The following is a 26425-nucleotide window of genomic DNA, read 5'->3' on the forward strand; positions in this document are numbered from 1 at the left end:
GTGGGGTGTCTGTGTGTCCCACTATTGGTCACTCTGTGTCCTGTGGATCTCTATGGGGTCTCTGTGGGTTGTTATGGGATAAGAACCCCACTCACCCCCCTCCTGTTTCCCCAACAGGTTACACCCCGCTTCCTGGTCACAACTCCCCTTCAGGTAAGAGCGTCCCCAACCTGACCCTGTCCCCACTGCCATCAGTGAGGGCTGAGTGACCCCATCTCTCAGCCCACGTCCCCGCAGGCAGCATCTGATGGACACCTTCTGTCACCAGCTGTCCCTGCGTGTCCCCATCCCCGACCCTGAGCCGTGGTGCTGCCATTAAAGACACTCTGCAGCCTCTCTTGGTGTCTCCGTGGGCTTTTGGGATCAGGGTGGTGTCTCCGTTGGTTTCGGTTTCGCTTCACAACCTGCGGGAGCGCATTCTGCCTAACGCCCTGTGACGTCACGCACGCTCCCGTTCACCATTGGCGAAACGGAGGCGGAGGAGCCAATGGGAGTGCGGGAAGGGGCAAACTCCCAAACGGCCGAAGGAGCGGCACGGGGTGCGTCGGTTCCCGGAGCGCAGCGCTGTGGCTGTGCGGGATGCTGGGGCTGCTGCTGTGCGCCGTGTGCGGGGCGGCGGGCGGTGAGTGCGGCCGGACCGGGACCCCTCCGTCCCCGTAACCCCACCCCGGGGCTGTGCCCGTGGGACCCCTGAATAGTGAAGAAGGACTCCATAGTAGCTGAAAGGGGAACATTTTGTTTCAGAAAGGGAAAAGGGGCCTCACTAAGGCAAAGGGTAGTTACAGATAGATAGTTTATGTTAAGGGAGGACAGAGAAAGGGGGAATTACAGACACTTAGTCAAAAGAAAAGCAGAGAAGAGGGCAATAAAGATAAGAAGGAATTGTCCGGAGACCTCTGACAAGAAGAAGGAGACGCTGACATAGGAGAACTATAGCAGCAGATAACACCAAGAAGAAAACAGAAGAAGAATGTCATCCCAAAACAACAACAAGGGTCGCGGGGAATGGGGTCAGAGGGAATGGGGGAATGGGGTTGCGAGGAATGGGGCCATAGGGAATGTAATGAATATGTAATCAAACTGGGGAGGAGACTATTGATGATGTATTAGCTTGACCTATATCTGTAACACCCTTTTCTCCTTACGGTGTGCAAGTTTGGAGGAGCTATCCCCCTTGCACCCGGCGCTGCACAACGCTGGAATAAACATCCCTGCTTTATAACCAGTCTCTGGATTATAGAGTTTGATTCCGCAAGTCAATTTGGCACCACAGATGGGACCTCCTCTGTTCGGCTGCAGGACCAGCTGAGAAAGGGGACGCCTTTGGCGCGCCCCGAGATTTCTCGGCAGGACTCCCCTCCCTCATCTGATCACTGCAGGAGCAGACAAGGACCCTCTATCGGCGGACCAGGTATGTGAAATGGGGGACCCGTAAGTCGTGAGGAGACGTCCTACGCAGGGCACAGAGGAGTCGGCATGCTCCCCTCCGAGGGATGTGAGCTCACAGGTTAGGTTGCCGGCTGGGTTAGGAGGACTCCATAGGGAGTGCCTACAAAGGGGCCAGTAAGTCGTACGCATGGTCAAAGAGCTATTGCTCTCAGGTGATTGCTAACAGGGCAGAGCTTGTCTGCTCTCTCCTACAGGGTGATTTGGGTCATCCTGGGATAATTGGTATCATACAGCGCTGTCTATATAGGTGACCTAAGTCAACAACTAGCACCGGTGTTCTTAACATCTTTGGTTAAGCTTCACAAATGATTGTTGTCGTGTGAGTGTGGTGTGAGTGAGACGCAGGGGCGAGTGCGGAGTCCCGACCCGTGGTTCCGTCCTCCCACGAAGGAAACGGCCGGGGACGGATGAAGCGAAAGTTGTCCCCCCAATACTTGTTTGTCCTTGTTCTAATATGTGTTTATTTTTGTGTTATAAATTACTGGTTATTGTAAAATACACTGTGGTAAAACGCATATGGGGCTAGCTGGGAGGAGGTGTTGCTACTTGTAAAATAGTACGGTGGTTTAGATTAAGTTATGATGGGGGATCACAGGGAAAGGAGGTCCCCAAGTGTACACCCCTGGGGTGTATAGGGTGTATACTGGCACATTGGTGAGATACTGCTGGGGAACAAGGAGGAACCCTGAGCTGGAAAACCCTGATTAAATATTGTAATCAGTGGTGGTTGATGTTTAAGCTGGAGGATGGGAACAATGAACATATAGAGGGATGTCTGTGTGGAATGAGTGTCAACCCATTTATGTGATATTGTGTTCTGCCTGCGAAGAGGTGTAAGGGAGGTGGATCAGTCAGTGCTGATTCTGTGTCGAGATGTTTATAACTGAACGATACGGATTGCTAAGGGAAAGTTACATGGTGTTAAGGGTGGTTACGGAAACTGAAGAACTGTGTTGTTTAATCTGTGGGTTTTGAAGGGAATGGGACAAACTTTTGATGGTATAAGAAAGTGTAGTTGTTAATGGCTTACAGAAGTGTAACAGGGTATATGGAAGTGTAACTGAGGGTATGTGGAAGTGTAACTGAGGGTACAAATAGTGGAATAGTGTACAGAGGAAAAAGGGTTAAAGAGAAAGTGAGTTTATCTGTGCTGGCATGAGAGCAACCCCCCCGCACCATTCCCCTGCAAGCAGAACTCTGAGTGAGAGGGAGAGCCAGGATCAGAGACTGCTGCTGTAAACAGCGAAGGGGGAGGTGGAGAGGACAGGGCACTGGAAGTGAGAATGTGCAGAGATCTAGGAAACGTGAAATCCCAGTGTTAGCACTGGATGGCTCTGGAGAGGAGGTGAAATGTAATAATGACAGTTTGGAAAGGGCGAAAGTTTGGGAAGGACACAGGTTGAGGCTGGCAAAGATAAGCAAGATGTAGCCGGGATGTCAGGACTGAAGAGAAGTGCACAATATGGGAAAAACAAAACAAAACCAAAACAAAAAAAACCACCTGATTGAGAAACAGAGATGTTCAGAGAATTGAGAATAATAACAGCTGTTACTGTTGTGGTGCTAGAGTAGGGCCGTAGGACCCAGAGATCCCCCACGAGGAAGGAGGGGGAGGGGGGCTGGAAGAGCCCAGGGAGGCTGAAATGAAAGCAGTGTGCAAACTGCAATGGGACACTGGTAGAGAAATCCTACCAAGCTGAGTGAGAAGGAATTGCCTCTGATTGCAAAGCTGAATGATGAGAACTTGGGAAGTTTACCCTAGCAGATACACTGATGAAACTGCAACTAGGGAAGCAGGATAAAGTAGTTCATTTTCTGATGGATATGGGAACTTCTTACTACCCATAGGTGGTTTTGTAACAGTAGTAGAAGCTACTGCCCAACGAGAAAAGGCTTACTTTTGGAATTAATTAAATATAAGCTAAAACAAGCAAACAAACAAAAAACAAAAACAAAAAACAAACAAAAAAAACAAGTAGGAATACAGGAATTCTTGTACCTGTCAGGTTACCCTGGCAAGAAATTTAATAAAACTGGAGCTAAGGGTCAAACAATATTAGCTAATTAAAATGGTAAGTCTGGTTTTAACACAAACTGGAAAAAAAACAATGTTGTACTCCCAGGAGTTACAGCAATCTCAAATAAGACACTGAGGGGTGTGGGCATCGGGGCCAAAGTTGAAGCCCTAAATAGAAGTAAAAGCAAGGGCTCACCCAGTCAGGATAAAGTGATGCCCTTTGAGGTTATGTGACTGTAGAAGGATAAAAGAAATAATAGATAATTTTTTTTTAGTTTTAATTACTAATTGAATGGGAATTCAAGTACAAAACTCCAATTTTGCCAATTTGCTAAATTTTTGGGTAGCAAGTGCTTTAGTTTGGTAGAAGACATGAGGGCAAGTAAGGGAATCATTGAATTGGTACACTCAGTCATGGAAAATCCATGCACTTTATCAACCAAATTAAGGAATGAATAGGTGGAGTTTACCTTCTGGATTTGAGGGATGTCTCCTCTGCCTGGTTTGGCCAAAGGAAGCCTAAGGTTATTTGCCTTTGAATAAGAAAGCCCTAATAGAGGGCTTTCCAGGTCAGTTAACCTGGACAGTGTTACCCAGGATTGTGAGAACAGCTTAATGGTTTTTGAGAACTGGTCAACTCGTGAACTTGAGACCTGGGATCCTCCATCCTAGGGTGGAACTTTACTGGAGCACGTGGATGCTACAGCAACAAAAGAACTGTGTACAACAGACTGAGAGTTTGCTGAGTTTCTTGGTTTACAGAAAGCACAACTTACTCCACAGCAAGTGACATATTTGGAATATGAGATTACAGCTGGGCTTTGAACCTTAAGGACTGCCAGGAAAGAAGCCATCTGCTAAACCCCTGAGCTGCAAACTGCCAAGGAACTCCATACGTTCCCAGTAATGACAGGAGGATGCCAACCATGGATACACAGCTACTGACTGATGGTGAACTTCAAACAGCATGAAGTGAGTAAGGGATAGCCAGGGTGCACTGGTGCTCAATATTCAGGAAGCCCATAAATCTACACTGGGCCAAAGGATACTAGTTTTAATATCTCATACAGTGTTTACTGTATTGGAGGCAAAAGGGGACATTGGCTCTCACCCCAAAGATCCCTGAAATACCAGGCCCATCCTGGTATGCAGGGTGATGTAGAGATAATTGTAACTAATATTGTCAACCCAGTATCTTTCCTTAGCGGAACTCCCGGATTGCACGACTGCTTTGAAACAACTGAAGCTGCACATTCCAGCTGGTCAGTTGGACCTGAAGGATGAACCCTTAGAAGATGCAGAATACACCTGGTTAACCAACAGCTGCAGTTTGATGAGACAAGGAGACTGTAAGGCAGGACATGCAGTAACTGCTACTGACCAGGTAATTGAAGTACAATCACCAGCTGTGGGGACTTCCCCTCAGAAGGCTGAAATAACTGCCTTGACAAGAGCCTTAATTATATGGACAGATGCTAAATATGTGTTTGGGGTGCCACACGCTCATAGTACCATCTGAAAGGAGCAAGGATTGCTCACACACAAGGAAAACAGCGTGATGTAAATCTACCAATGGCTACTAGAGGTTGTAAAGGACATCAGAAATGTAACACTGCACAGGAAACAGAGAATAAGATGATAGATCAGATGGCAGAACAGGCAGTTGAAGAAGGCTTCAATTCCAGACGGTAAACTTAAAATCTCTGAACCCAAGCAAAGACCTGTAAGATATTCTAAAGAGAACAGGAGTCTAATTAATGATTTAGAAGGGAAGAGAGCAAGCTGACAGATGGGTGCAAACCCAGATGGACACAATGTTATGTCCTTTAGTATTTTATGGAAATTGGTTAGAAGGGAAGATAAGAGAATATATTGGGCAAACCAACACTACAAAGTACAATCCCAGGACCAGGAACAGGGTCAAAGGGGCCTCACGGGAAGGGGCCTTCCAGGGCAACAATGGCAAATTGATTTCACAGAACTCCCAAGAAAAGGGGGGTATCGCTGTAGGAAAATTTCTGTCACCTTAGAAACAGTTCAGGATGCTGCTGCAGATGCCTGATGGACAATCCAAGAGGAGGCATCCTGTTTATCCAAAGTTGAATTGCAACATGGAGTAGGCAGGGATAACACTGAATGGGGAATGGTTTTCTCTGGACTATGGGATAAACTTACTAGTTGCCAAATTTAGGATGACTAAAACAGCTTTTCTTAGCCTGCATCACCTTGCTACTCTTTGTGTGTTTTGCTTGTGTTGTTATAAGATGCTCTTTGTGCCTGTGCCAGGATACCAGAAGGGAATATGAGGTATGGGAGAGGCATGAGCTAAGGCAAAAGGTGGAAGCCCTGCTAGATTAAAGAAATGGGGGGAATTGAATAGTGAAGAAGGACTCCATAGTAGCTGAAAGGGGAACATTTTGCTACAGAAAGGGAAAAGGGGCCTCACTAAGGCAAAGGGTAGTTACAGATAGATAGTTTATGTTAAGGGAGGACAGAGAAAGGGGAATTACAGACACTTAGTCAAAAGAAAAGCAGAGAAGAGGGCAATAAAGATAAGAAGGAATTGTCCGGAGACCTCTGACAAGAAGAAGGATTAGATACACCCGGGCACGACGACACTGACATGGGAGAACTATAACAGCAGATAACAGCAAGAAGAAAACAGAAGAAGAATGTCATCCCAAAACAACAACAAGGGTCACGGGGAATGGGGTCAGAGGGAATGGGGGAATGGGGTTGCGAGGAATGGGGCCATAGGGAATGTAATGAATATGTAATCAAACTGGGGAGGAGACTATTGATGATGTATTAGCTTGACCGATATCTGTAACACACTTTTCTCCTTACGGTGTGCAAGTTTGGAGGAGCTATCCCCCTTGCACCCGGTGCTGCGCAACGCTGGAATAAACATCCCTGCTTTATAACCAGTCTCTGGATTATAGAGTTTGATTCCGCAAGTCACCCCCATCCACGGCTCACAGCCCCGCTGCTCTCCGGCCCTTCAGAGCTCCATTCCCTGCGGTACTTCACTACCGCAATGACGGATCCTGGCCCCGGGCTGCCCTGGTTCGTGTCTGTGGGGTACATGGATGGTGAAATCTTCGTGCACTATGACAGCACCACACGGAGGTACGTGCCCCGCACCGAGTGGATGAAGGCAGCTGGAGCTGTGAATCCCGAGTACGGGGAGAGGAACACCCGGATCGCACAGAGCAATGAGCAGAATGGGCTTGTGAGCCTGGACATGCTGCAGGAACAATACAACCAGAGCGGAGGTGAATATGGCTGGCACTGCGGCTCCGTGCTGTGGGATGGGGCTCCATGGCGCAGTGCCGCCCGCACCCCCCAGGGCTGGTCCTGCCCGGCGGTACCGTCCCGGGGCTGCCCGTCACAGCCCCACCGAGCTCGGGGTGTTGAGACTCATGGGGACCCCAACCCCATCCCCACTACAGTGGGACCGCTGGAGCCAGAGGGACCGCTCACCCCTTGCCCAACTGCGTTTCAGGGTCTCACACGGTGCAGCGGATGTATGGCTGTGACATCCTTGAGGACGGCACTACCCGGGGGTATCGTCAGGTTGCGTATGATGGGAGAGACTTCATTGCCTTTGACAAAGACATGATGACGGCGGTTCCTGAGGCAGTTCCTACCAAGAGGAAGTGGGAGGACGGCAGTGTTGCTGAGAGACAGAAACATTACCTGGAGGAAACCTGTGTGCAGTGGCTGTGGAAATACTTGGAGCACGGAAAGGCAGAGCTGGGGAGGACAGGTGAGGGGGGGGCTGCGATGTGAGGCTGGAGGTGGGGCGGGGGCTCAGCGTGGGGAGCTCAGCCCGGCCCTCACTGCCGCCCACCTTCAGAGCAACCCGAGGTGCGAGTGTGGGGGAAGGAGGCCAACGGGATCCTGACCTTGTCCTGCCGCACTCACGGCTTCTACCCGCGGCCCATCGCCGTCAGCTGGGTGAAGGACGGCGCGGTGCTGGGCCAGGACACCCACTCGGGGGGCATCGTGCCCAACAGCGATGGCACCTACCACACCTGGGTCACCATCGAGGCGCTGCCGGGGGACGGGGACAAGTACCAGTGCCGCGTGGAGCACGCCAGCCTGCCCCAGCCCGGCCTCTACTCGTGGGGTGAGTGAGGGGATGTGGGGCTGGGGGGCTGCGGGCTGCCCCTTCCCCTGCTGACGGCCCTGCCTTTCCCCAGAGCGGCCACAGTCCAGCTTGGTGCCCATCGTGGTGGGGGTGGTCATTGCCATTGTGGCCGTCGCCATTGTGGCTGGTGTTGGATTAATCATCTACAGACACCAGGCAGGTAAAAGTGGAGACGTGGTGGGGGCTTTGGGGGGATTTGTGGCTCCCTCGGGAGCCCCCAGCCTGGCTGTGATGTGAACCTGTGCTGATGCATCTCTCTGTCTGCAGGGAAGAAGGAGGAAGGCTACAACATGGCACCCAGTGAGTGATGAGGGCAGCGCTGTCTCCCACCTCTGCCTGGTGCCAGGGCAGCGTTTGGTCCCCACTTTCTCCCAGGGTTCCCCTTCCTGGTGCTCGGGGCTGCTCCATGCCCCACAGTGAGCACAGGGCTGGGGCTGGGGGTTGGGAGGGGTCCCTGTGCTCACTGTAGTGCTGCACCAGGGCTGGGCTGGGCCTCTTCAGGGAGCAGATGGTTGGGATATTAACACGGCCCTATAGGACACCATCTCTTCTCTTCCACACAGGGAGGAACCCCACCATCTGTGTGTTGTGCTACAGCCTGGAAGGGGCCAACTGGCCACATGAGCATTTGGGATCAGTGATGGACACAGCCCCGTCCTCTCCACCTCTCACATCTCCCTCTGCTTCCTATGCTGTTATGTTTTCCCTGCATGGCTTCTTGTGAAATAAAGTGTTGGGTTGTTCTGTGCTCAGCCTGCCTGCATTCTGCTCTGTGCTGTGCTTGGGGATGGAGTGGGTGAGGGGACCTTGGCCTGGTTTGGCTGCTCAGGGTCCTGAGTACCCACTGCCCTCCTCTCTTCCCCTCCCCCTTCTGCTCTCTGCCCCCAGTGTGTCCTTCCCATCCCTCATCACCTCCCCTCTGTGACCCCATGCTGATGGGCTGTCTGCTCCCCATCCTGGATGTGCTTTGGTTTTCTCAGTGCCATCCCTGTATGCTGGAATGTGTTCTCCTTGGTGCTCCTCTCAGCTCTCCCTGCATATCTTCACCCAACTGGATGTCCTGCAGCATTTCCCCTCCCATTCTGCTGCCTTTCCAATCCTCACCCACAAACTTGCCAACTCCACATCCCTCCTCCCACCCTTCCCCACGCTCTCCTGTCCCTTCTGTGCTCCCTCCAGCTCCGTGACGCCCCCACACCCAAATAAATACGATTGTTCTGAAGTCCTCCAGCCCTCTTCTGGTTTATTTCCCCACCGCTTGTTATTGGGAGCTCCGCTCTTCCTGCTTGGGGGTCTGGGCGTCCCTCCCTCTCCCTGCGCTTCTTACAGCACCGGGACCTCCCGGCTACAAACACGCGCAGCGTCCCCATCCCCCCTCCCATCACCATCAGCACTGCACGCCCCGTCCCTCTGGCTGCCAGCATTTCCTGCTCCACCTGCGGGAGGAGAAACGGTCGCCTGGGGGATGGCCACAGCCACAGCCAGGGACCGAGGGGACACCACGAGTGGGGGCGCAGACGGAGGGAACGCAGGGCTGAGTGGTATGTGGGGACACGGGGACGTAGGGGACATCCCACCTGCTGCTGGCTCTCAGCGTCCAGGGCGCTGGTGTGCTCGTCCAGGATGAGGATACGGGGGTCCCGCAGCAGCGCACGGGCAATGGCCACCGCCTGCCTCTGTCCCCCGGAGAGCTGGCCCCCCAACTCGCCCACCTCTGCGGGGACAAGGGGGTCAGGATGGGAGGGGACCCCAGAGGGGACCAGGAACGGAGCGGGGATGCCGTACCTGTGTCGTAGCCTTGGGGCAGGCGGGTGATGAAGTTGTGGGCTCCCACCCGGCGGGCGGCCGCTGTCACCTGAGCCCGGCTGCAGCCCTCCGACCCATAGGAGATGTTGGCGTGGAGGGAGCGGGCAAAGAGCAGCGGCTCCTGGGGGACGACCGCCACCTGCAGGAGAGGGGACAGCTGGGGACACGGCGGGGATGCAGCTGTGGAGGGGGTGGGGGTGGCTGGGGATGGATCGGGGCCAGCTGGGGATGGATCCAGCGGGGATATGGTGGGGAATGTGGTGATGCTTGTGGACCCAGACATCTGGTGACCCAACGGGGATGGCTGCTGATATGCAAGAACACCCGGCGACCCACAGGGACAACCAGGAGCCGTGGGGACGTGCGGTGGCTCACCTGGCGGCACAGGTAGGAGTGCTGGTAGGTGGGGAGGGGGTGGCCATCCAGCAGCAGGCGTCCGGCTGTGGGCTGGTGCAGGCGGGACACGAGGGCCACCAGAGTGCTCTTCCCTGAGCCTGGGGGTCCCAGCAGGGCCAGCACCTCCCCAGGGTGAAGCTCCAGCGATACACCCTGGGGACATGGATGTCACACCCATGGTGTCCTTGTACCCACCCCTCCACGGCCCCATGGCCTTCCTGCTGTGTCCTTCTGTCCCCTTTCCCCCCTCCCCCCCCAGTCCCTTGTTTTGTTCCCATGCCTCTGGGACCACATCTATACACCCATGCTCTCCCCACCATGTCTCTGTCACTCATCTTGTCCCCATGCCACATACCCACCCCTGCCATGTCCCTGCGCCCTCAATGCCACGTCCCCAAACCACCCCCTCCTTGCACCTCTTTGCTTCATTTCCTCACACCCATCATGTTCATCACCCTGCTGTGTCCCCACACCTGTCACGCTGTCCCACCACATCCCTGTGTCCCCTGGCTCTGTCCCTGTGCCCACCTTGAGGACGGGCTCCTGGTGTCCAGGGTAGGAGAACCAGACGTCCTCCAGCTGGAGGTGGCCCTGCAGCTCACTGGGTGCCATTGTCCCCGAGAGCGCTACCTTGGGCTCCCGGTCCAGGAACTCAAAGATCTTCTCTGAAGAGCCCACGGCCTTTGTCAGTGTGGGGTAATAACGGATCAGGACCTGGGGACAGCATGGTGATACAGCCAGGAGATAAGGGGATGTGGCATGGGGACATGGGGACATGGGCATCCCCTCGGGCTCACCTCCACAACATCAGTGAACTGCATCTGGTAGAGGAGGAAGGTGACGAGGTCCCCGGTGCTGACAGTCCCTGTGGCCACCAGCTGCCCCCCATAGTAGAGGATCCCCATCTTCAGAGCCAGTGCTGAGAACTGAAGATGCCATGAGGTCACCGGGGGACACCTTCCCAATGATACACTGAGTTCCCAGCCCTACTCTCTCACCTTGCCCTGCTGTCAGTGTCCCCCATGTCCCAATGCCCCACAGCTGTGCTATCCATCCCCTCATGCCATCATGTTCTGGAGCCCCTGTGCCACCCCATTCCCACATCACTGCACCCTCCTGCCCCACCACTCCTCTACTGCTGTGCCTGCCACATCCTGATGTCCCCATGCCATCACATCCATGTTCCACAATCCCCATTCCATCATATCCCCATACCCTGCCTCCATCATGGACCCCAGCCCCTCAGCATCGTGTCCCAATCTCCTCACGTCTCAATGCCATCATGTCCCCCATCCCTATCCTGTCATGTCCCCATGTCCCCCAGCCCCCATCCCATCATGTTCCCATGTCCCCCATCCCTATCCTGTCATGTCCCCATGTCCCCCCAGTCCCATCCCATCATGTCCCCATGTTCCCCAGTCCCATCCTATCACATCCCCATCCAACTGAACCGCCCCATCCCATACACCGCTGGTCCAGAGGTTGACAATATAGAAGACCACATCCTTCTTCTCCAGGCTGTGGCTCTGCTGCAGGCGCTGCCAGTAACACTCAGCCACCCCATCCTCATTGGCAAAGCTACGCACAGTGGCCATGGCCTGGAAGGTCTCCACTGCCACCTTGCTGGCCTGGGCCTGAGCCTTCTGCATCTGTGGTGCCAGGGCCTGGGGACAGCAGTGTCACTGTAGGGTGGGTGGGAGAGGAATGGGGGCTGGGGGAGGGGACAGTGAAGGTATGGAGGGGACTGAGAACGCATGGAGGAAATGGAGGGGACATAATGGGGATGGTGGGCACGTGAAGGTGACAGTGGGGCATGCAGAGGACAGTACCTGTATGGAAGGGATAATGGTCACACACAGGGGATAGTGAGCACGTGGCAGGGGTGGTGGGCACATGGAAGGGACAGGGGGCACGTGGAGGGGACAACAGGCAGGAGGATGGTGGGTACATGGAGGGGCCAGCGGGCACATGGAGAGGACAATGAGTAGATGGTGGTGACATTGGGCACATAGAGGGGCCAGCGGGCACATGAATGGGACAACAGCCACGTGGGGGCACAGCCAGCAGCCCATACCTGCCTGAAGTGCCCCATAGCCCTGGGTAGGGCCAGCAGCAGGGGCAGCAGCAGCACAGTGAGCATTGCCATGCGTGGGGACAACCAGGCCATGGTGGCAAAGAGGCAGATGCCGCGTGCCAGATACCACAGCAGGAGGCTCAGTGCTTCACCCAGCGCCTCGCGCACGTCCTCTGCATCCCGCGTCACCCGTGTGGCCACATCCCCTGCAGGGTGACAGCACCATCAGTGCCACCCCTGTCCCTTTTCCCTCCCCATATCCCCCCCCCAAAGCCCGCTGGCCCCTCACCGGCCCCATCAGCTCGCAGCTCGGTGATGTCCTGCCGCAGGACGGCGGCGAAGACACGGCGCTGCAGGCGGCTCTGCGTGCGGCTCAGCGTCCCCACGAAGATCACATCACACACCAGCTCGGTGACGGCGCTGTGATGGCATTCAGGTGTCAGGGGGTCCCACGCTGCCCCCCTACCCACATCGCATCCCCCCCCACCCCTCTATGTGGCAATACCTGCTGAGGCCCAGCAGCACCATGGGCAGGATGGCTGCCAGCTCGTCCTCACGGGCCACCCAGTCGCTGGCACGGCCCATGTAGTAGGGGACGGCCATCTCACCTGTCACCACAGCAGTGTCAGGGCAAGGGGGAGACCCCCCCTCCAACAAGGAATGGTGCCCCAGAAGTTCTGTGCTGCACCCCCAGTTTGGTGCTGCACCCCCAAAGCTCGGAGGTGAACCTCTCCAAAGCTCAGCGTTGCCCTCTAGTGGGCTGCACCCACCCACCCCACCCCAAACCCATCTCCATTCAATCCCCACCATCTCCATTCAATCACCATCCTCACCCCAACCCAACCCCAATCCCATCTCCATCCTCACTCCATCACACCCCCATTCCCACCCTGCCCTCGATCCCCATTCCATCCCCATCCCAAACCCAGCCCCAGTTTCCATTCTCCCTATTCCCACCCCATCCTACCCAATCTCAATCCCAGTTCCCAGCCCACACTATTCGCACTCCATCCCAACCCCATTCCCAGTGCCCAGCCTATCCCTATCCCTATCCCCACCCCAATCCCATTCCCATTCCCCATCCCATTCCCTGGTTATCTCCATCCCATCCCCATCCCTATCCTTACCCCCAGCCCCACCACAACCCCATCCTCATTCAAATCCCAATCCCACTCCGATCCCACCCCCACTCCCCCCGCCCCGTACCCAGCGCTGAAGCCGCCATCAGACCCATCCCCGCAGCGCAGCGCCGGCTCTCGGGGCTCAGAGAGAGGAGGAGGCGGCGACCTGCGCCCATCGCCCCCATTGCAGCCCCCGATCCCACTCCGGCTCCGATCCCAACGCCCGGCAGCGGCCGCAGCTTCTCGAAACGAGAGAGTCGCTCATTGGCTGAGGAGATGCAGCAGCGGCTCCGCTCATTGGTCGAGACGGTGTGGAGTCATCAGTTGCCAGGCAGATCGGAACGGAATAGTTTGGAGAGAGGAGGGGCAATGGAAAGCGAAAGTAACGGCGGAGCGGGGAGGAGATGGGGAGCGGCGGCGGTGAGGGGCTGGAGGGGGCTGGTAGGAGCTGGAGTGGACTAGTAGGGGGCTGGAGGGGGACTGAGGGGGGCTGGTGGGAAGCAGGAGGGGGCTGGTAGGGGCTGGAGTGGGCTGGAGGGGGTGCTGGGGGGGGCTGGAGTGGACTGATAGGGGGCTGGGGGGGCTGGTAGGGTCTGGAGTGGACTGGTGTGGGGCTGAAGGAGGCTGGTGGAGTCTGGTGGCTGCTGGTGTTTGCTCCAGGCAGGGCTATAGGGGAGCCAGGCTGGAACTGGGGGCCATTCTCAAAGCTCTGCTGTGTGTTCCAGGCACTGAGAGGAGCTGAGGACCTACACCAGGAGCACCCCAGGGAGCCCACCCAGTCCAGCTGTGCACCAGAGGCTCTGGGGGTCTCCACCCCGCAGCCATGGCCGTGCCACCCCACATTCTGCGCCTGTCGTGCACGCTGCTCCTGGCCGACCTGGCCCTTATGTTGGTCCTGACCCACTTCTTCCCAGCACTGGCCCAGTTGGGCCAAGTGGGCTCCTGGCTGGAGGCTGGACTGCGCCTCCTGGTGCTGGGGGGGGCCGGGAGGCTGCTGGCCCCAAAAGGACCCCATGGGGCTGCAGTGCTGCTGAGCCTGACCCCAGCCATCTTCCTGACCCTACGGGGCTACGTGGGACTACCTGGAGCTGCCCCGGTGCTGCTGGCCACGGCCACACCATCCTGGCTGGTGCTGACCCACGGGACAGCTGTGGTGGCATTGCTCACCTGGAGCCTCCTGGCCCCCACTGCGGCTGTGGGGGCAAAGGATGCAGAGGCCTGGGTGGCCCTGAGGAGGTTGCTGGCCCTCGCCTTGCCTGAGTGGCCCCTCCTCAGCTGTGCCTTCATCTTCCTCGCCTTGGCTGCACTGAGTGAGACCTCAGTGCCCTACTTCACTGGGAAGGCCCTGGATGTCCTCCGACAGGGGGATGGGCTCACCGCCTTCACTGCTGCTGTCGGCCTCATGTGCCTGGCCTCTGCCAGCAGGTAGGGATCCTGTATCTCTCCACAAAATCCCATCCACCTCTGGTGGTCGTCTGATGGGTTTGGGGGTCTCTTTCCATTCCCGGTGGTCATCTGAGGGCATCTGGAGTCTCCATCCCCATATGTAGCCAATCCCTATTGGTTGTCTGATGAATTTGGGCATCTCTGTCTCTGGACCCCTCCAACTGCTAGTGTTGGTCTGAAGGCTTTTAGGGTCTCCATTCCCAGACCCCTTCCAACCCTAGCAGTTGCCTGCTGGGTTCTGGGGTCTCCATTGACCTTTGGTGGTTGCTTGATGGCTTTCGGGCTCTTCATTGACCCTTGGCAATTGTCTGAAGGGTTCTGGACTCTCCATTGACCCCCCCCCCCGATGTATTTTGTGGTCAACCCCCAATTCCTTTCCAGCACTCTGTTTGCCGGTTGTCGCGGTGGGCTCTTCACCTTCTTCAGGTACCGCTTCATTTTGCGCACCCGCGACCAGCTCTTCTCCAGCCTGGTTTACCGAGACCTCGCCTTCTTCCAGAAGACCACAGCAGGTACAGATTGGGGACACCTTTGTCCCTTTCCCTATGCCGTACTCCCAGCTCATCCCACTCAACCCCGCAGCTGACTTGTCCTCCCGGCTGACCACCGACGTGACGCTGGCGAGCAACGTGTTGACACCCAACATCAATGTCATGCTGCGGAAGTTGGGGCAAGTCTTGGGGCTCTGTGCCTTCATGCTGGGCTTGTCTCCACGCCTGACTTTGCTGGCACTGCTCGAAGTGCCGCTCGCTGTCGCCGCACGGAAAGTCTACGACAGCCGCCACCAGGTGATGGAGGGAATGGGATGGTGGGGATGGGCTGGCAGGGATGGAGACAATGGCAATGGGAAGGGAGCAGTGGGAGTGGGGATAGTGAGGTGGGGAATGTGGGGTCAGGATGGCAGGGATGGGGTCAGCTGCAATGGGATGGGAACAGCGGGAGTGGGGAGAGCAGGATGGGGATGAGATGGCAGAGAAAAGCAGGGCAGGAATGAAAGTGGGATGGTGAGGACTTGGCCATCCTATGGGTGCTGACACCCACTGTCCCCAACCAGATGCTGCAGCGGGCCGTGCTGGATGCAGCAGCCAACACTGGAGCAGCAGTGCAGGAGTCCATCTCTTCCATTGAGACGGTACGGGTCTTCAATGGCGAGGAAGAGGAGGAGCGCCGCTACAGACAGGCACTGGACAGGACCCTACAGCTGCGGGACCAGAGGGACACAGAGAAGGCCATATTCCTTCTCATCCGGAGGGTGAGGCTGGCACAATGGGACACCCCTGTGTCCGGGTGGGATGGGGACATCCCTGCTCAGCCCCATCTCTGCAGGCGCTGCAGTTGGCTGTGCAGGCTCTGGTGCTGTACTGTGGGCACCAGCAGCTCCATGATGGGACCCTCACTGCTGGTGGCCTCGTTGCCTTCGTCCTCTACCAGACTAATGCTGGCAGCTGCGTGCAGGTGAGGTCAGGCAGTGAGTCCTCTGCCACTGGATCCCCATGATTGGGGTCACATCCCTGTGTACCACACCGGGTGCTGTTCCATGCAGGCGCTGGCATACTGCTACGGTGACCTTCTGAGCAATGCAGCAGCTGCATGCAAGGTCTTTGATTACCTGGACCGGGAGCGAGCTGTGGGCACTGGTGGCACCTACGTGCCCATCCAGCTGCAGGGCCACATCACCTTCCATCGGGTGTCCTTTGCCTACCCCGCTCGCCCCGAGCACCTCGTCCTGCAAGACGTCACCTTTGAGCTGCACCCTGGAGAGGTGACAGCGTTGGCAGGGCTGAATGGCAGCGGGAAGAGCACCTGCGTGGCACTGCTGGAGAGATTCTATGAGCCCTAGGCTGGGGAGGTGCTGCTGGATGGGGTGCCGCTGCGGGACTATGAGCATCGCTACCTGCACCGCCAGGTGAGGGGGTGGGGTGTGGGGGGAGATGTGGCTGCATTGAGTGGTGCTGGTGCTGAGCCTCTGCCCTGGGGCAGGTGGCACTGGTGGGGCAGGAACCCGTGCTCTTCTCCGGCTCCATTCGGGATAACATTGCCTATGGGATGGAGGACTGTGAGGAGGAGCAGATCATAACAGCTGCAAGAGCTGCAGGTGCTTTGGGCTTCATCTCTGCGCTGGAGCAAGGATTCGACACCGGTGAGTGATGAGGAGATGGATGGGGGGGGGGGGGACCCAGGTGTCTGACCACACTGACCCCACCCCCATCCTACAGATGTAGGGGAGAGAGGGGGGCAGCTGTCGGCGGGGCAGAAGCAGCGCATCGCCATCGCCCGCGCTTTGGTGCGGCGTCCCACCGTCCTCATCCTCGATGAAGCCACCAGTGCCCTGGATGGGGACGGCGATGTGATGGTGAGCACTGAGCAGCGTGTGGGGGTTGGGGAGGGGGGTCTGGCAATGCAGCATGTGCTGATGGGCAGCGGTGTGTCCTACAGCTACAGCAATGGGTACGGAACGGGGGGGACCGGACGGTGCTGCTCATCAGCCATCAACCCCGGATGCTGGAGAAGGCAGACCGTGTTGTGGTGCTGGAGCACGGCACGGTGGCTGAGATGGGGACACCCACCGAGCTGAGGACCCGCGCTGGACCCTACAGCCGGCTGCTGCAGCACTGAGGAGCACAGGGCAGCTGGAGTGGGATGTGATGGGACATGGGGAGCTGTGGGTGTCTCTGCTACCAGCTACAAGATATGAAGAGAGGGATGCTCTGGGATTTGTATGGAATAAAGTGGAGATGTTTTGTAAAGGAGCGGGTTGGGATGTAGAGTGTGGGCAGCTCATCCTCAGTGTGTGGTTGGTTATGGAAGCTGGGTCTCTGTCCTCAAAATAGGGCTGTGGCAGCACTGTGGGTTATGGGGGGGTAGCACAGATCAGCCCAAAGCTGGATGAACTTTCCAGCCATGTCTTCATGCCAAAGCGGTGCAGATAGCACAGGGAGTGCAAAGGGGAGGAGGGAGAGCAGCAGTGTGTGATGGAGCCATGAGCAAAGAGTGAGGGATGGGCGGAGGAGGGATGAGGGGAGGGTGGTGGGTAATCAGCAGGGGGACACATCTGCACCCAGAGGAGCCAAACCAAAACGCAGACCCCTCAAGTACCCCGTCCCCAAGCAGGGCCCAGAGGACACTGCAAACAGGCGGAGCACAGAGCAGTGCATCAATGTGGGGCTTTATTTCATTGCAAGAGGTGCAGGCAGAGTGCTGCTGTCAGCATGGGAAGCAGAAGGATATGAGAGACATTACAAGGATGGGGCAGTGTCCATCACTGATCCCAAAGGCTCGTGTGGCCAGTTGGCTCCTTGCAGGCTGTAGAACAGCACTCAGTTGGTTTGGTTGCTCCCTGTGTGGAGGGGGAGAGATGGTGTCCTATAGGGTCGTGTTCACATCCCAACCCTCTGCTCCCTGCAGAGGCCCAGCCCAGCCCTGGTGCAGCACTGCAAGGAGCACAAGGAGCACAGGGACCTTTCCAACCCCCATCCCCACACTGCAGCCTTACTGGAGTTGCTGGTTCCACCTTCCTGGCCTGTAAGATAAGAAGAGCTTATCTTCAGTCTTATCTGTCTCACTCCATTTTATAGGAGGGAGGCAAGGTTCTTTGATATATGTATACATGGCATGAGATTAAGAAACAGCAGTTCATATGTTGGTCCGACCAGTTTATTACAAGACCTTATCAGGGAGATGGGGAAGGGGAGGATGGACGCTATTATGGTGTAGGGTGATGGGGAAGGAAAGACAGGCAATAGTATAAATAGGAAGTAGAAGCAAGGAGTCTCTGTAGGAAGCAAGAGGGAGATAGTCAGCACCATGGATACATTGAGGTTTGTAGTTCAGTCATTGATCTTCAGTAGTGGTGGGTCGTCAGGCGTTGTTGTTCCACTGATGATGACGGTGACCACGACAACAGTCTCCAATGGTAGCATCAACTTATAAATATGTCCAAAGTGGACAAGTCAGCTCTCTTTGGAGTGACAGCTGGAATCCAAATCAGTTGAGTCAGCTCTTCTTGGAGTGATCCACAAAGCGATGTGGATTGTCCCACAGTAGCACCCATGACTTGCCACCTCCATGAATCAGTGAGAGTCTGATCACAAGAAACACCTCAGGAAGCAAGCTTGGAGCCAGAAAACAAGGGAGGACTCTCACAGCCATGAGCCCCATCCCTGTGCTCACTGTGGGGCATGGAGCAGCCCCAAGCAACAGGAAGGGGAACACTGGGAGAAAGTGGGGACCCCAACGCTGCCCGGACACCAGGCAGAGGTGGGGGACAGCGCTGCCCTCATCACTCACTGGGCACAACGTTGTAGCCTTTCTCCTTCTTCCCTGCAGACAGAGAGATGCATCAGCACAGGTTCACATCACAGCCAGGCTGGGGACTCCTGAGGGAATCCCAGATCCCCCCTACAGCCCCCACTGTCCTCCTACAGCCCTCAAATTTTACCTGCGTGGCATCTGTAGAAGATGCATCCAACACCAGCCATGATGGCAATGGCCACAATGGCAACGACCACCCCCACCACGATGGGCACCAAGCTGGCCTATGACCACTGTTGGGGAAGGCAAGGCCGTCAGCAGGGGAAGGGGCAGCCCGGAGCCCCCCAGTCCAACATCCCCTCACTCACCCCATGAGTAGAGGCCGGGCTGGGGCCGGCTGGCGTGCTCCACGCTGCTGGGTATTGGGTAGGTGGTGCCTGCGTGCACCAGGGCTGGAGTCAGGGAGGTCACATGTACCAGTATATGGGGTTTGTGCCACAGCATTAAACTGGTCCTTTCGGCGTTACACACTGTGTGTGAGTCCCATCTGTTCCCTGTGTGCGGAGGCACGGTATTGCACTCGGCAGCCTTGACTTGTGGCCGGATAGGGAGGCGACAGCCTTCATGTCAGAAATGTGGACAAATGCTTCTGTTGTCTGAACCGGCTCTTAGTCCTCAGCACAATGGGGCGCTGCCTTTCGAACCCTTCCTGGCACTGCTAGGTGCCAAGGGCTGTAGCTCTCAGGGCTCCGTGCTTGGTTTCTGGTTAGCATTTGGGCTGCTGTGCTAACAGATGTGTCTGGGGTTCTCTTGTTTCCAAAGGGAAGGGCTCGTAAGGAACGGAGGGACGTGAGGTATTTCTAGTGCACTCGATGCTCCCGATTCCAGAACCCTTCCCATTGTGAGCAGAACAGAAGTGCTGAGCTGGGTGGGTGTTCCACGGTGCAGAGTCCAGAGCCGTGTTGGTGCCCGGCGTCTGTGCTGGGCAGCACTGAGGTTGTTAGGAGCATAGGAATGTGCCAGAGAGGAATCTGATGGGAAGGTACTAAAGGTAACAAGGCAGCATTTCTATCGGGATTGGAGGAGGGAAGGAAACTTTGCCATCCAGTTGGAGGGGCTCCATTGGAGGCCTTGCAGCCGTGCACCCCCAGGGGCTCCGTGCTGAGTCAGGCTGATGTTCCTCTAGTTTGAGCAGCGTTGAGGAGGGCAATGTTTGGAAACAACTGCTCCTGAGAGACTGATGGAACGAACAGGAGAAAGCTGGGAAGATTGGTGGGCATTCCTCATTCTTTTCTGCTTGTTGCTGTTTTGCTCAGGGTTCCTTTTCAACAGAAGATTTCGCTGATCAAGGCAGTAGAAGACGCTCAGTGCAAGGAAGCACGAGCCAGCTCTTTGAGAGAGCAGAGGAAGAGCTGCACAGAGATCCCCGAGAGCAGAACTGCTTCTGGGAGCTCATCCAGAATGTCGAAGAAAGGAGAGGATTGCTATTTCTACTTCTATTCCACTTGTAACAAGGTCTGCTTGGGTTGTTTCATTCATTTCTTTCATTTCTTCAGTTCAGAGGACGGGGTGCAATAGGTAGAAGCATTACTGATCTTGGGCAAACTGAGTAACTCATTGCATTGCGCAATAGGGCAACTGGCTACAAATGAGCTCAAAGCACGGCCAGTTCTCAGGTTGTACTATTGCATTTTCCTCTCTGTGTTTCCATTGGGTTCCAGGGAGACAACTGTCGCTTCCGGCACTGTGAAGCTGCTTTGGGCAATGAAACCATCTGCACGCTGTGGAAGGAGGGCCGCTGCTTCAGGAAGGTCTGCAGGTTCAGGCACATGAAGATCCAGGTGAGTGTTGGCTGCTCAGAGTTCATCACCAAACCCACTTCTCATTGCTTTAGCTGGGCTGAATGGGCTTGTGCAGATTAGCTTCATTTGCTTTGAAAGGAGGATGGTTGAAATTGTGAAGAGGGGGCTGGGAGTAAGCAGAGGGAAGAGAGCTGAATGGCATTGGTAAATCAGAGCAGGACATTCCTGTAGTAGATCCCAACAGTGTTGTCTCCACAGCTGCTAAAGAAGCACATGCATCAGACAGGCATTCTGCAAGGTGTGTTAGTTGAAGCCCTTCTCAACTGGTGTCCTCACCCACAGCATGCTAGGAAAGCTGAGTGAGCGCGGTGCTCCCAGCCTGCGCACGCTTCAGAGTGGTGTTGGAGTGCTGCTTTGTGGCAGTCTGCTCACTGGCATCATCTGCAGCTCAGTCTCCCTTTGCAAATCTGAGGTCCGCATGACCAGCAGCTTTTCTTCCTTTCCGTCCTCAGAAAAAACGCAGTGAGATTCCCTGCTACTGGGAGAACCAGCCAGGAGGCTGCCAGAAATCCAACTGTGCCTTTCATCACACCAAGGGACGGCACCTCAATGGGCTTTTCTTACCACCCAGCCAAAGTGAGTTGGTCTTGGTTAGGGACGAAAGATGAACTCTATTGCTCACAGGTGGGTGTAGTGTGGTCAAGAGTGCCAGGGAACGTTCATGGTGAGCTGATAGATGGGTGCCCAGCTGAACTTTGGGTGCTTCTGAGAGTTCAGTTTTGTCTTGCCTGCTCGGCTTCTCTCTGCTCCTGTGGCCTTTGCCTTGCAGGTTGTTTGCCTGCAATGAAGCTTTGACTGGGTGACAGGGAGATGAATGTTGTGTAGGGGGGGATTTCTTTGTTCCCAGAGTAGCCGGTTGGATGGGCAACAGGAGACTCAGCATTGATCTGTGCGGGTTTTCAGCCTTGCCTGCCATCTTTGTGCAGTGCTTGTAAGGTTAGGATGCAAGTTTTCCATTCCTGATGATCCTTTCCTTCCTGTAGCTGCGCTGCCAAGTCCAGCAGAGTCTGCAGGCGACGATCTGAAGGCAGCTCAGCCAACACTGCAGCAGAGCAAGCTTTCCGTGCAGTCCAATCCCTCTCCACAGTTGAGGGCAGTGATGGAAAGGGACAACTCCAAGGATGTCCCAAGCCCTACACATCCTGCAGCTGGAATCAATGCTGCAGATGGTGATGCTGATGGTGAGTGTGGTTGCTGCTGCTTTGGATCTTAAATGTGGCTTTTGATCTTATGGTTGGAATCTTAGACTGCTTCTGTGGGTTTAGCAGGTAAGTACGGCTGTTGAAATAAGGAACCCATCTGGAATCACTTACGTTTGGACTTAAGAATATGAACTGTGGGCTGAAGTGTCATTGTATGAGCTGCATAAAGGTGGGAAATCTGATTGAATTCCTACTGCGTAACTGAAGAGGCTGATTGTTTCTTTCCCTCTCCAGACCAGCTTGCTGAGAAGGGAGAAGAAACAAAACCAGCTGTCCAGCAACCAGCTGAAGAAAAGCAGGATGGATTGCAGATCATTTCCACTGGGAAATCGAATGCTGATACCAAACAAGGTATTCCAGGATGAATCAGAAGAACTTGCCAGTTCACTCCAAAGCAATTCATTGCACAAACACAACAGAACGTAGGGTTGCTGACAGGTTTTCTTATGGCTGCTTCTGAGCAGGAGGCAGTTTGCAGAGCTGTGGTCCTCAGCGTGTGCCTCTGTCCCTCAGTCTCATTCACTGCTCTTTGTTCCCAGATGACACTTTGAAGGCTGGAATCAAAACACCTGAAGGAATCAAAGGGAAGAAACAAAAGGACAAAAGAAAACAACCAAGCGGTGAGTTCATTTGCCCTACTTTGTGATCCTTCTGATCAGAGCCAGATAGCTGGCACTGTGTTGGGGAATAGAGCCGTTCACAGAAGGGAACCTTGATCTTGCACTGCTGCTTTTGGAGCAGCAGTTGCTGGTGGCTGGGAGCTACATGAGAGATAGACTTGGATTTTTAGCTGGGGGTATCGAGCTACTTCAGCATGCAACGTGGTGTTTGAGATCCAGACAGCTGCTCTTCTAGATGTGAACTGCAAGAGCAAATTGGAGGCCAATGAGTCACCTCTCTTATGGACGTGCAGTGGTTGTTGCGTATTGGACAGCGATGAGTAACAAATGCGCTTTGGTCTTTGTGACGGTTCTGTCAGGTTGGTTTTTGTTGTTGGCAGTGGCTTTTCTTTTCCTGGTTGTAAACACTGTCTGTTTGTTCCCTTGGATCAGAAGGGCCTTCAGGAGTTCCTGCTCATCCGCTCCAATCTCGGACTGTTCCTGTGCCAGAGGAGAAGGTGCGGACAGTGGTCAGAACTGTGACGCTGTCTGCAAAGCCGGGTAATGCTGAGTACCTTTGTTTGCATTTGGTGGCTCCTAAGTGGAAGGGATCAATAACAGTCAAGGTACTTGGGACATGTTGGTTTCTGTCAAAGAAGCCCTTTGTTTTCCTCTGTTTCAGGGCAGGAGCTCGTGGTTCAATTGAATCTTTCTGAGAAACCTGGAAAACGGAAATCCTCTGTAGGTAAGGGCTGCTTGTGAGCTGTTGTTTGGCTGCCTGCACGTCAATGGGAGGGCAGTGCTGAAGGAGGAGGGAGGAAAGTGTGTGGTGGGTCTGTGATGACTGCAAGTGGCACACAAGTGTAGCAGCTGAAAGGTGAATCTGAGAACATCCCCTTGGAAGAAACCAAGTTTGTGGTTGACTGTTGTAGAAACCTTTCTCCCAAGAAATGAGCTGAGGAATGTTGTTGTTTTCTCTCTGTAGCTGATGTCAGCGGCCTTCCGCTGAAGCGCAGCCTTGCAGAAAGGCTGGGGAAGAGGATCAAGGTTGGCAGAGCAGCAAGGAGAGGTAAATGGTCGTCTGTGTTTGCTGCACAGATTCTCTAGGCTTTCTGCTTCTTCTTTCCTGGCAGCGTTCTCTTTGCGTGCTTGCTGAGCTCTTCATCCCTGGGATCTGAACTTCTTTTTCCTGCCCCGTTTGGAAACGGGAGCACAGAGCTGGCATTGCTGCAGCATCCCTGCTTTGTTCTGCTCTGTGGTTGAAGGCGTGAAGTCTCTGAAGGAGAGACAGGGCCGTACTAGTGCTCAGACAGATCATAAGCAGGTATGACATCCTTGCGCTTCTCCTTTCTTGCTGCTGACAGAGAAGGGTGCCAAGCCAGCAGGGGAGATCCACGTGAAAACTCTGGAAGAGATCCGTCTTGAGAGAGCTCATCAGCGAGGAGAAAGCCCAGCTGCCCCCCAGGCAGAAGGGTGCTGTAAGGTGGAGGATCCCAGCTCCGGGCTGAGGCCTTCCCCTGCAGTTCCCATGCAAAGCTTGTCGGAAGCCCTGGCTGAAAGGAAACACAAAGGGCTGGAAGAAGAGAAGCCAAAAGGAGAAGAGCTGCTGCCTGAGAAGAGAGCTGAGGGTGAGCGCAAGAAGCGGAGAATTGTCCGTCCATCTGTGCCTGGCCAAGTGAAACTGGAAGAGCCAGCGCGTCCAATCAAGGCATTGGAAGAAGTGCGTATGAAAAGCTTGGAAGAAATCAAGCAGGAGAAAGCCCTGAGTAGCACTGAAGATGAGGAGCCTCCAGCTAAAAAAGCAGCTTTGGTAAGGAGGGGAGGAAGCGTCAGTGCTGTCCTGGTCAGGCTCAGCCTGAGATGCAAGTGCTGCAGAAAGGGTGGAGAACTGAAAGGTTGTGCAGGTTTCCTTGCAAAGCAGTGGCTGTGTGCAGGATGCTGGCTGAATGGCAGTGTGTGCACAATGCTCTGCAGCCCTGGGATTCCTGTGTGGCGTGAAGGGATTGGTCCATTCCTGCTGCGTTGTTGCAAAGAGCTGAGGTGCTCTGCAGCCTTCCCGTGGTTGTTGACGTCCTTCAGGAGCCCCTTGGCCCCCCGTGTTGGGTTCAGGCTCAGCAGTGCTGAAGGAGAAGCGCTGCAGAGGAAGGATCTCCTGAGGAATCCTTGACTTTGTCTTCCTTCTTGCCAGGCTGCTGCTCCAGCCCTGCCGGAGGTCAGCCTGCTCACCAAGCCTGGCACAGAGAAACCCCCCAGCAGGTGAGGAGCACAACTTCTTTTGCTTCAGCACTTTGTCTTGCCGTCAGCCAGAAACTCTTTGCTGTGTGGGAAGGATCAGGGGGTTGGGCTCAAGAATGCCCAAATCCAACACAGGAATAATAAGTACCTCCAGTTAAGAGATGTTGTGTGCTGATTGTTCTCCTCCTTGTTCTCCCAAGCCTGGAACTGCAGCTGGGAAGCCAAGCAGACTCTGTGGAGCAGTCGGAGGACTCGAGTTCAGCTTCAGCTTCTTCCCAATCGGTGGCCAAAGCGCAGCAGCTGAGCTCCACTGGGGCTGGGAAGACCCCCTTATCTGTAGAAGATGACTTGGAAAAGTTCATGGGGGAAATCTCAGGAGGGAACCTGGAAGCAGAAATTGGCTTGGACCCAGGGAAGGATGTGGATGAGCTCCTTCTTGAACTTGATGAGATGATTGACAGTTGAACTGCGTAGTCTTATAGTATAGAAAATAACACAATTAAAACCTTTTCTTTGTGGTTGTATACCCCAGTGTGATGCTTTTCTAAAGGATCCAGGAGTTCTGCCAGCTCTTGAGTTTAATTTGTGTCTGCTTTTATTTTTGACTTGAATCATTTCAATCAACTTAATGACAACGTGGGGGTGGGAGGGAGCAGAATTCTTCTGGTATTTTGGACCAAATGTGGCACCAAGGATGGGGGATGGGGGGGTGCAGCCCTGCCTTGCAGTTATCAGCTGTGATACAGCAGCAGTGTGAGAAGCGGGAGCTGCGTGCCGCAGCTGCGTTACTCACCTCCACCTGCTGTGACGTGTGATGCCATTAAGGGGCCCTCAGGCAGTCGTTGTCATCGGAGGAGTTATCAGTCATTGAGCTGTTTGTAAATAATATTGGACACCATCTCTTCTCTTCCACACAGGGAGCAACCCCACCATCTATGTGCTGTGCTACAGCCTGCAAGGGGCCAGCTGCCCACACTAGCACTTGGGATCAGTGATGGACACTGCTCCGACCTCTCCACCTCTCACATATTCCTCTGCTTCCTATGCTGTTATGTGTTCCCTGCATGGCTTCTTGTGAAATAAAGTGTTGGGCTGTTCTGTGCTCAGCCCACCTGTATTCTGCTCTGTGCTGTGCTTGGGGATGGGGTGGGTGAGAGGACCTTGGCCTGGTTTGGCTGCTCAGGGTGCTGAGGACCAGCTGCTCTCTTCCATTCCTCTCTGCCTGCTGCTCTCTGCCCCCATGTGTCACTCCTATCCCTCATCCCATCCCATCTGTGACTCCATGCTGATGGCTGCCTGCTCCCCATCCTGGTTATCCCAATTCCATCCCTGTGAGTTGGAATGTGGTCTCCTTGGTCCCCAGCTCCACCTTTAGCTTCCCTATTCTCAGTCCCAACACACAACATTGATTGAATGCTGATGGAGGGAACGCAGGAGATACAGGCAGCAACCCCACCATCTGAGTGCTGTGCTTCAGCCTGTGAAGGGCCAACTGGCCACACGAGCGTTTGGGGTCAGTGATGGACACAGCCCCATCCTCTCTCATATCCTTCTGCTTCCTATGCTGACAGCAGCACTCTGCCTGCACCTCTTGCAATGACATAAAGCCCCACAGTGATGCACTGCTCTGTGCTCAGCCTGTTTGCAGTGTGCTCTGGGCCCTGCTTGGGGATGGGGTGGGTGAGGGGTCCATGTCCCAGTTTGTCTTCTCTGGGTGCAGATGTGTCCCCCTGCTGATTACCCACCACCCTCCCCTCATCCCTCCTCCTCCCACCCCTCACTCTTTGCTCATGGCTCCATCACACACTGCTGCT

At 55.0% G+C, this 26425-nt stretch overlaps 4 protein-coding genes and 1 pseudogene across 4 annotated transcripts in view; 3 read left to right on the plus strand and 2 right to left on the minus strand.

Annotated features, from left to right (window-relative positions):
• Nucleotides 1-26425, minus strand: part of LOC140263059 (class I histocompatibility antigen, F10 alpha chain-like) — a 167696-nt gene that overhangs the window by 125863 nt on the left and 15408 nt on the right. The window lies entirely within an intron of this gene.
• Nucleotides 5705-7856, plus strand: LOC140262995 (class I histocompatibility antigen, F10 alpha chain-like). The gene is made up of 4 exons (XM_072357730.1): nt 5705-6741; nt 6972-7235; nt 7326-7598; nt 7672-7856. Exons 1-4 carry the CDS (start codon nt 6504-6506, stop codon nt 7854-7856), a joined length of 960 nt encoding a protein of 319 aa, XP_072213831.1. The 5' UTR covers nt 5705-6503.
• Nucleotides 8084-13366, minus strand: LOC140263049 (antigen peptide transporter 1-like). Its single transcript, XM_072357781.1, has 11 exons — nt 13102-13366; nt 12401-12503; nt 12185-12315; nt 11896-12101; nt 11288-11485; nt 10619-10747; nt 10350-10535; nt 9801-9974; nt 9405-9564; nt 9197-9333; nt 8084-9055 (listed from the first exon to the last, which is right to left on the minus strand). Exons 1-11 carry the CDS (start codon nt 13199-13201, stop codon nt 8720-8722), a joined length of 1860 nt encoding a protein of 619 aa, XP_072213882.1. The 5' UTR covers nt 13202-13366; the 3' UTR covers nt 8084-8719.
• LOC140263038 (antigen peptide transporter 2-like) lies at nt 13396-17210 on the plus strand (annotated as a pseudogene).
• LOC140263050 (zinc finger CCCH domain-containing protein 11A-like) lies at nt 20175-24618 on the plus strand. Its single transcript, XM_072357782.1, has 10 exons — nt 20175-20228; nt 20435-20554; nt 21028-21151; nt 21559-21762; nt 22012-22128; nt 22317-22397; nt 22830-22937; nt 23059-23121; nt 23362-23445; nt 23741-24618. The coding sequence occupies exons 1-10, from the start codon at nt 20175-20177 to the stop codon at nt 24541-24543; spliced, it is 1758 nt and encodes a 585-aa protein (XP_072213883.1). The 3' UTR covers nt 24544-24618.

Source organism: Excalfactoria chinensis, chromosome 27 (genome assembly GCF_039878825.1).
Source record: "Excalfactoria chinensis isolate bCotChi1 chromosome 27, bCotChi1.hap2, whole genome shotgun sequence".
NCBI lineage: Eukaryota > Metazoa > Chordata > Aves > Galliformes > Phasianidae > Excalfactoria > Excalfactoria chinensis.

What these genes read in the sequence shown, in the direction of transcription:
- LOC140262995 (XM_072357730.1), top strand. Translation starts at nt 6,504, where the DNA reads ATGACGGATCCTGGCCCCGGGCTGCCCTGGTTCGTGTCTGTGGGGTAC. An exon ending in GGCAGAGCTGGGGAGGACAG is followed by an intron (nt 7,236 to 7,325) that starts GTGAGGGGGGGG and finishes GCCCACCTTCAG; the next exon opens with AGCAACCCGAGGTGCGAGTG. An exon ending in GCCCGGCCTCTACTCGTGGG is followed by an intron (nt 7,599 to 7,671) that starts GTGAGTGAGGGG and finishes GCCTTTCCCCAG; the next exon opens with AGCGGCCACAGTCCAGCTTG.
- LOC140263049 (XM_072357781.1), bottom strand. Translation starts at nt 13,201, where the DNA reads ATGGGGGCGATGGGCGCAGGTCGCCGCCTCCTCCTCTCTCTGAGCCCC. An exon ending in AGTTCACTGATGTTGTGGAG is followed by an intron (nt 10,536 to 10,618) that starts GTGAGCCCGAGG and finishes TGCTGTCCCCAG; the next exon opens with GTCCTGATCCGTTATTACCC. An exon ending in ACTCCTACCTGTGCCGCCAG is followed by an intron (nt 9,565 to 9,800) that starts GTGAGCCACCGC and finishes CCTCTCCTGCAG; the next exon opens with GTGGCGGTCGTCCCCCAGGA.
- LOC140263050 (XM_072357782.1), top strand. Translation starts at nt 20,175, where the DNA reads ATGTCGAAGAAAGGAGAGGATTGCTATTTCTACTTCTATTCCACTTGT. An exon ending in TCTATTCCACTTGTAACAAG is followed by an intron (nt 20,229 to 20,434) that starts GTCTGCTTGGGT and finishes ATTGGGTTCCAG; the next exon opens with GGAGACAACTGTCGCTTCCG. An exon ending in AAAACGGAAATCCTCTGTAG is followed by an intron (nt 23,122 to 23,361) that starts GTAAGGGCTGCT and finishes TTCTCTCTGTAG; the next exon opens with CTGATGTCAGCGGCCTTCCG.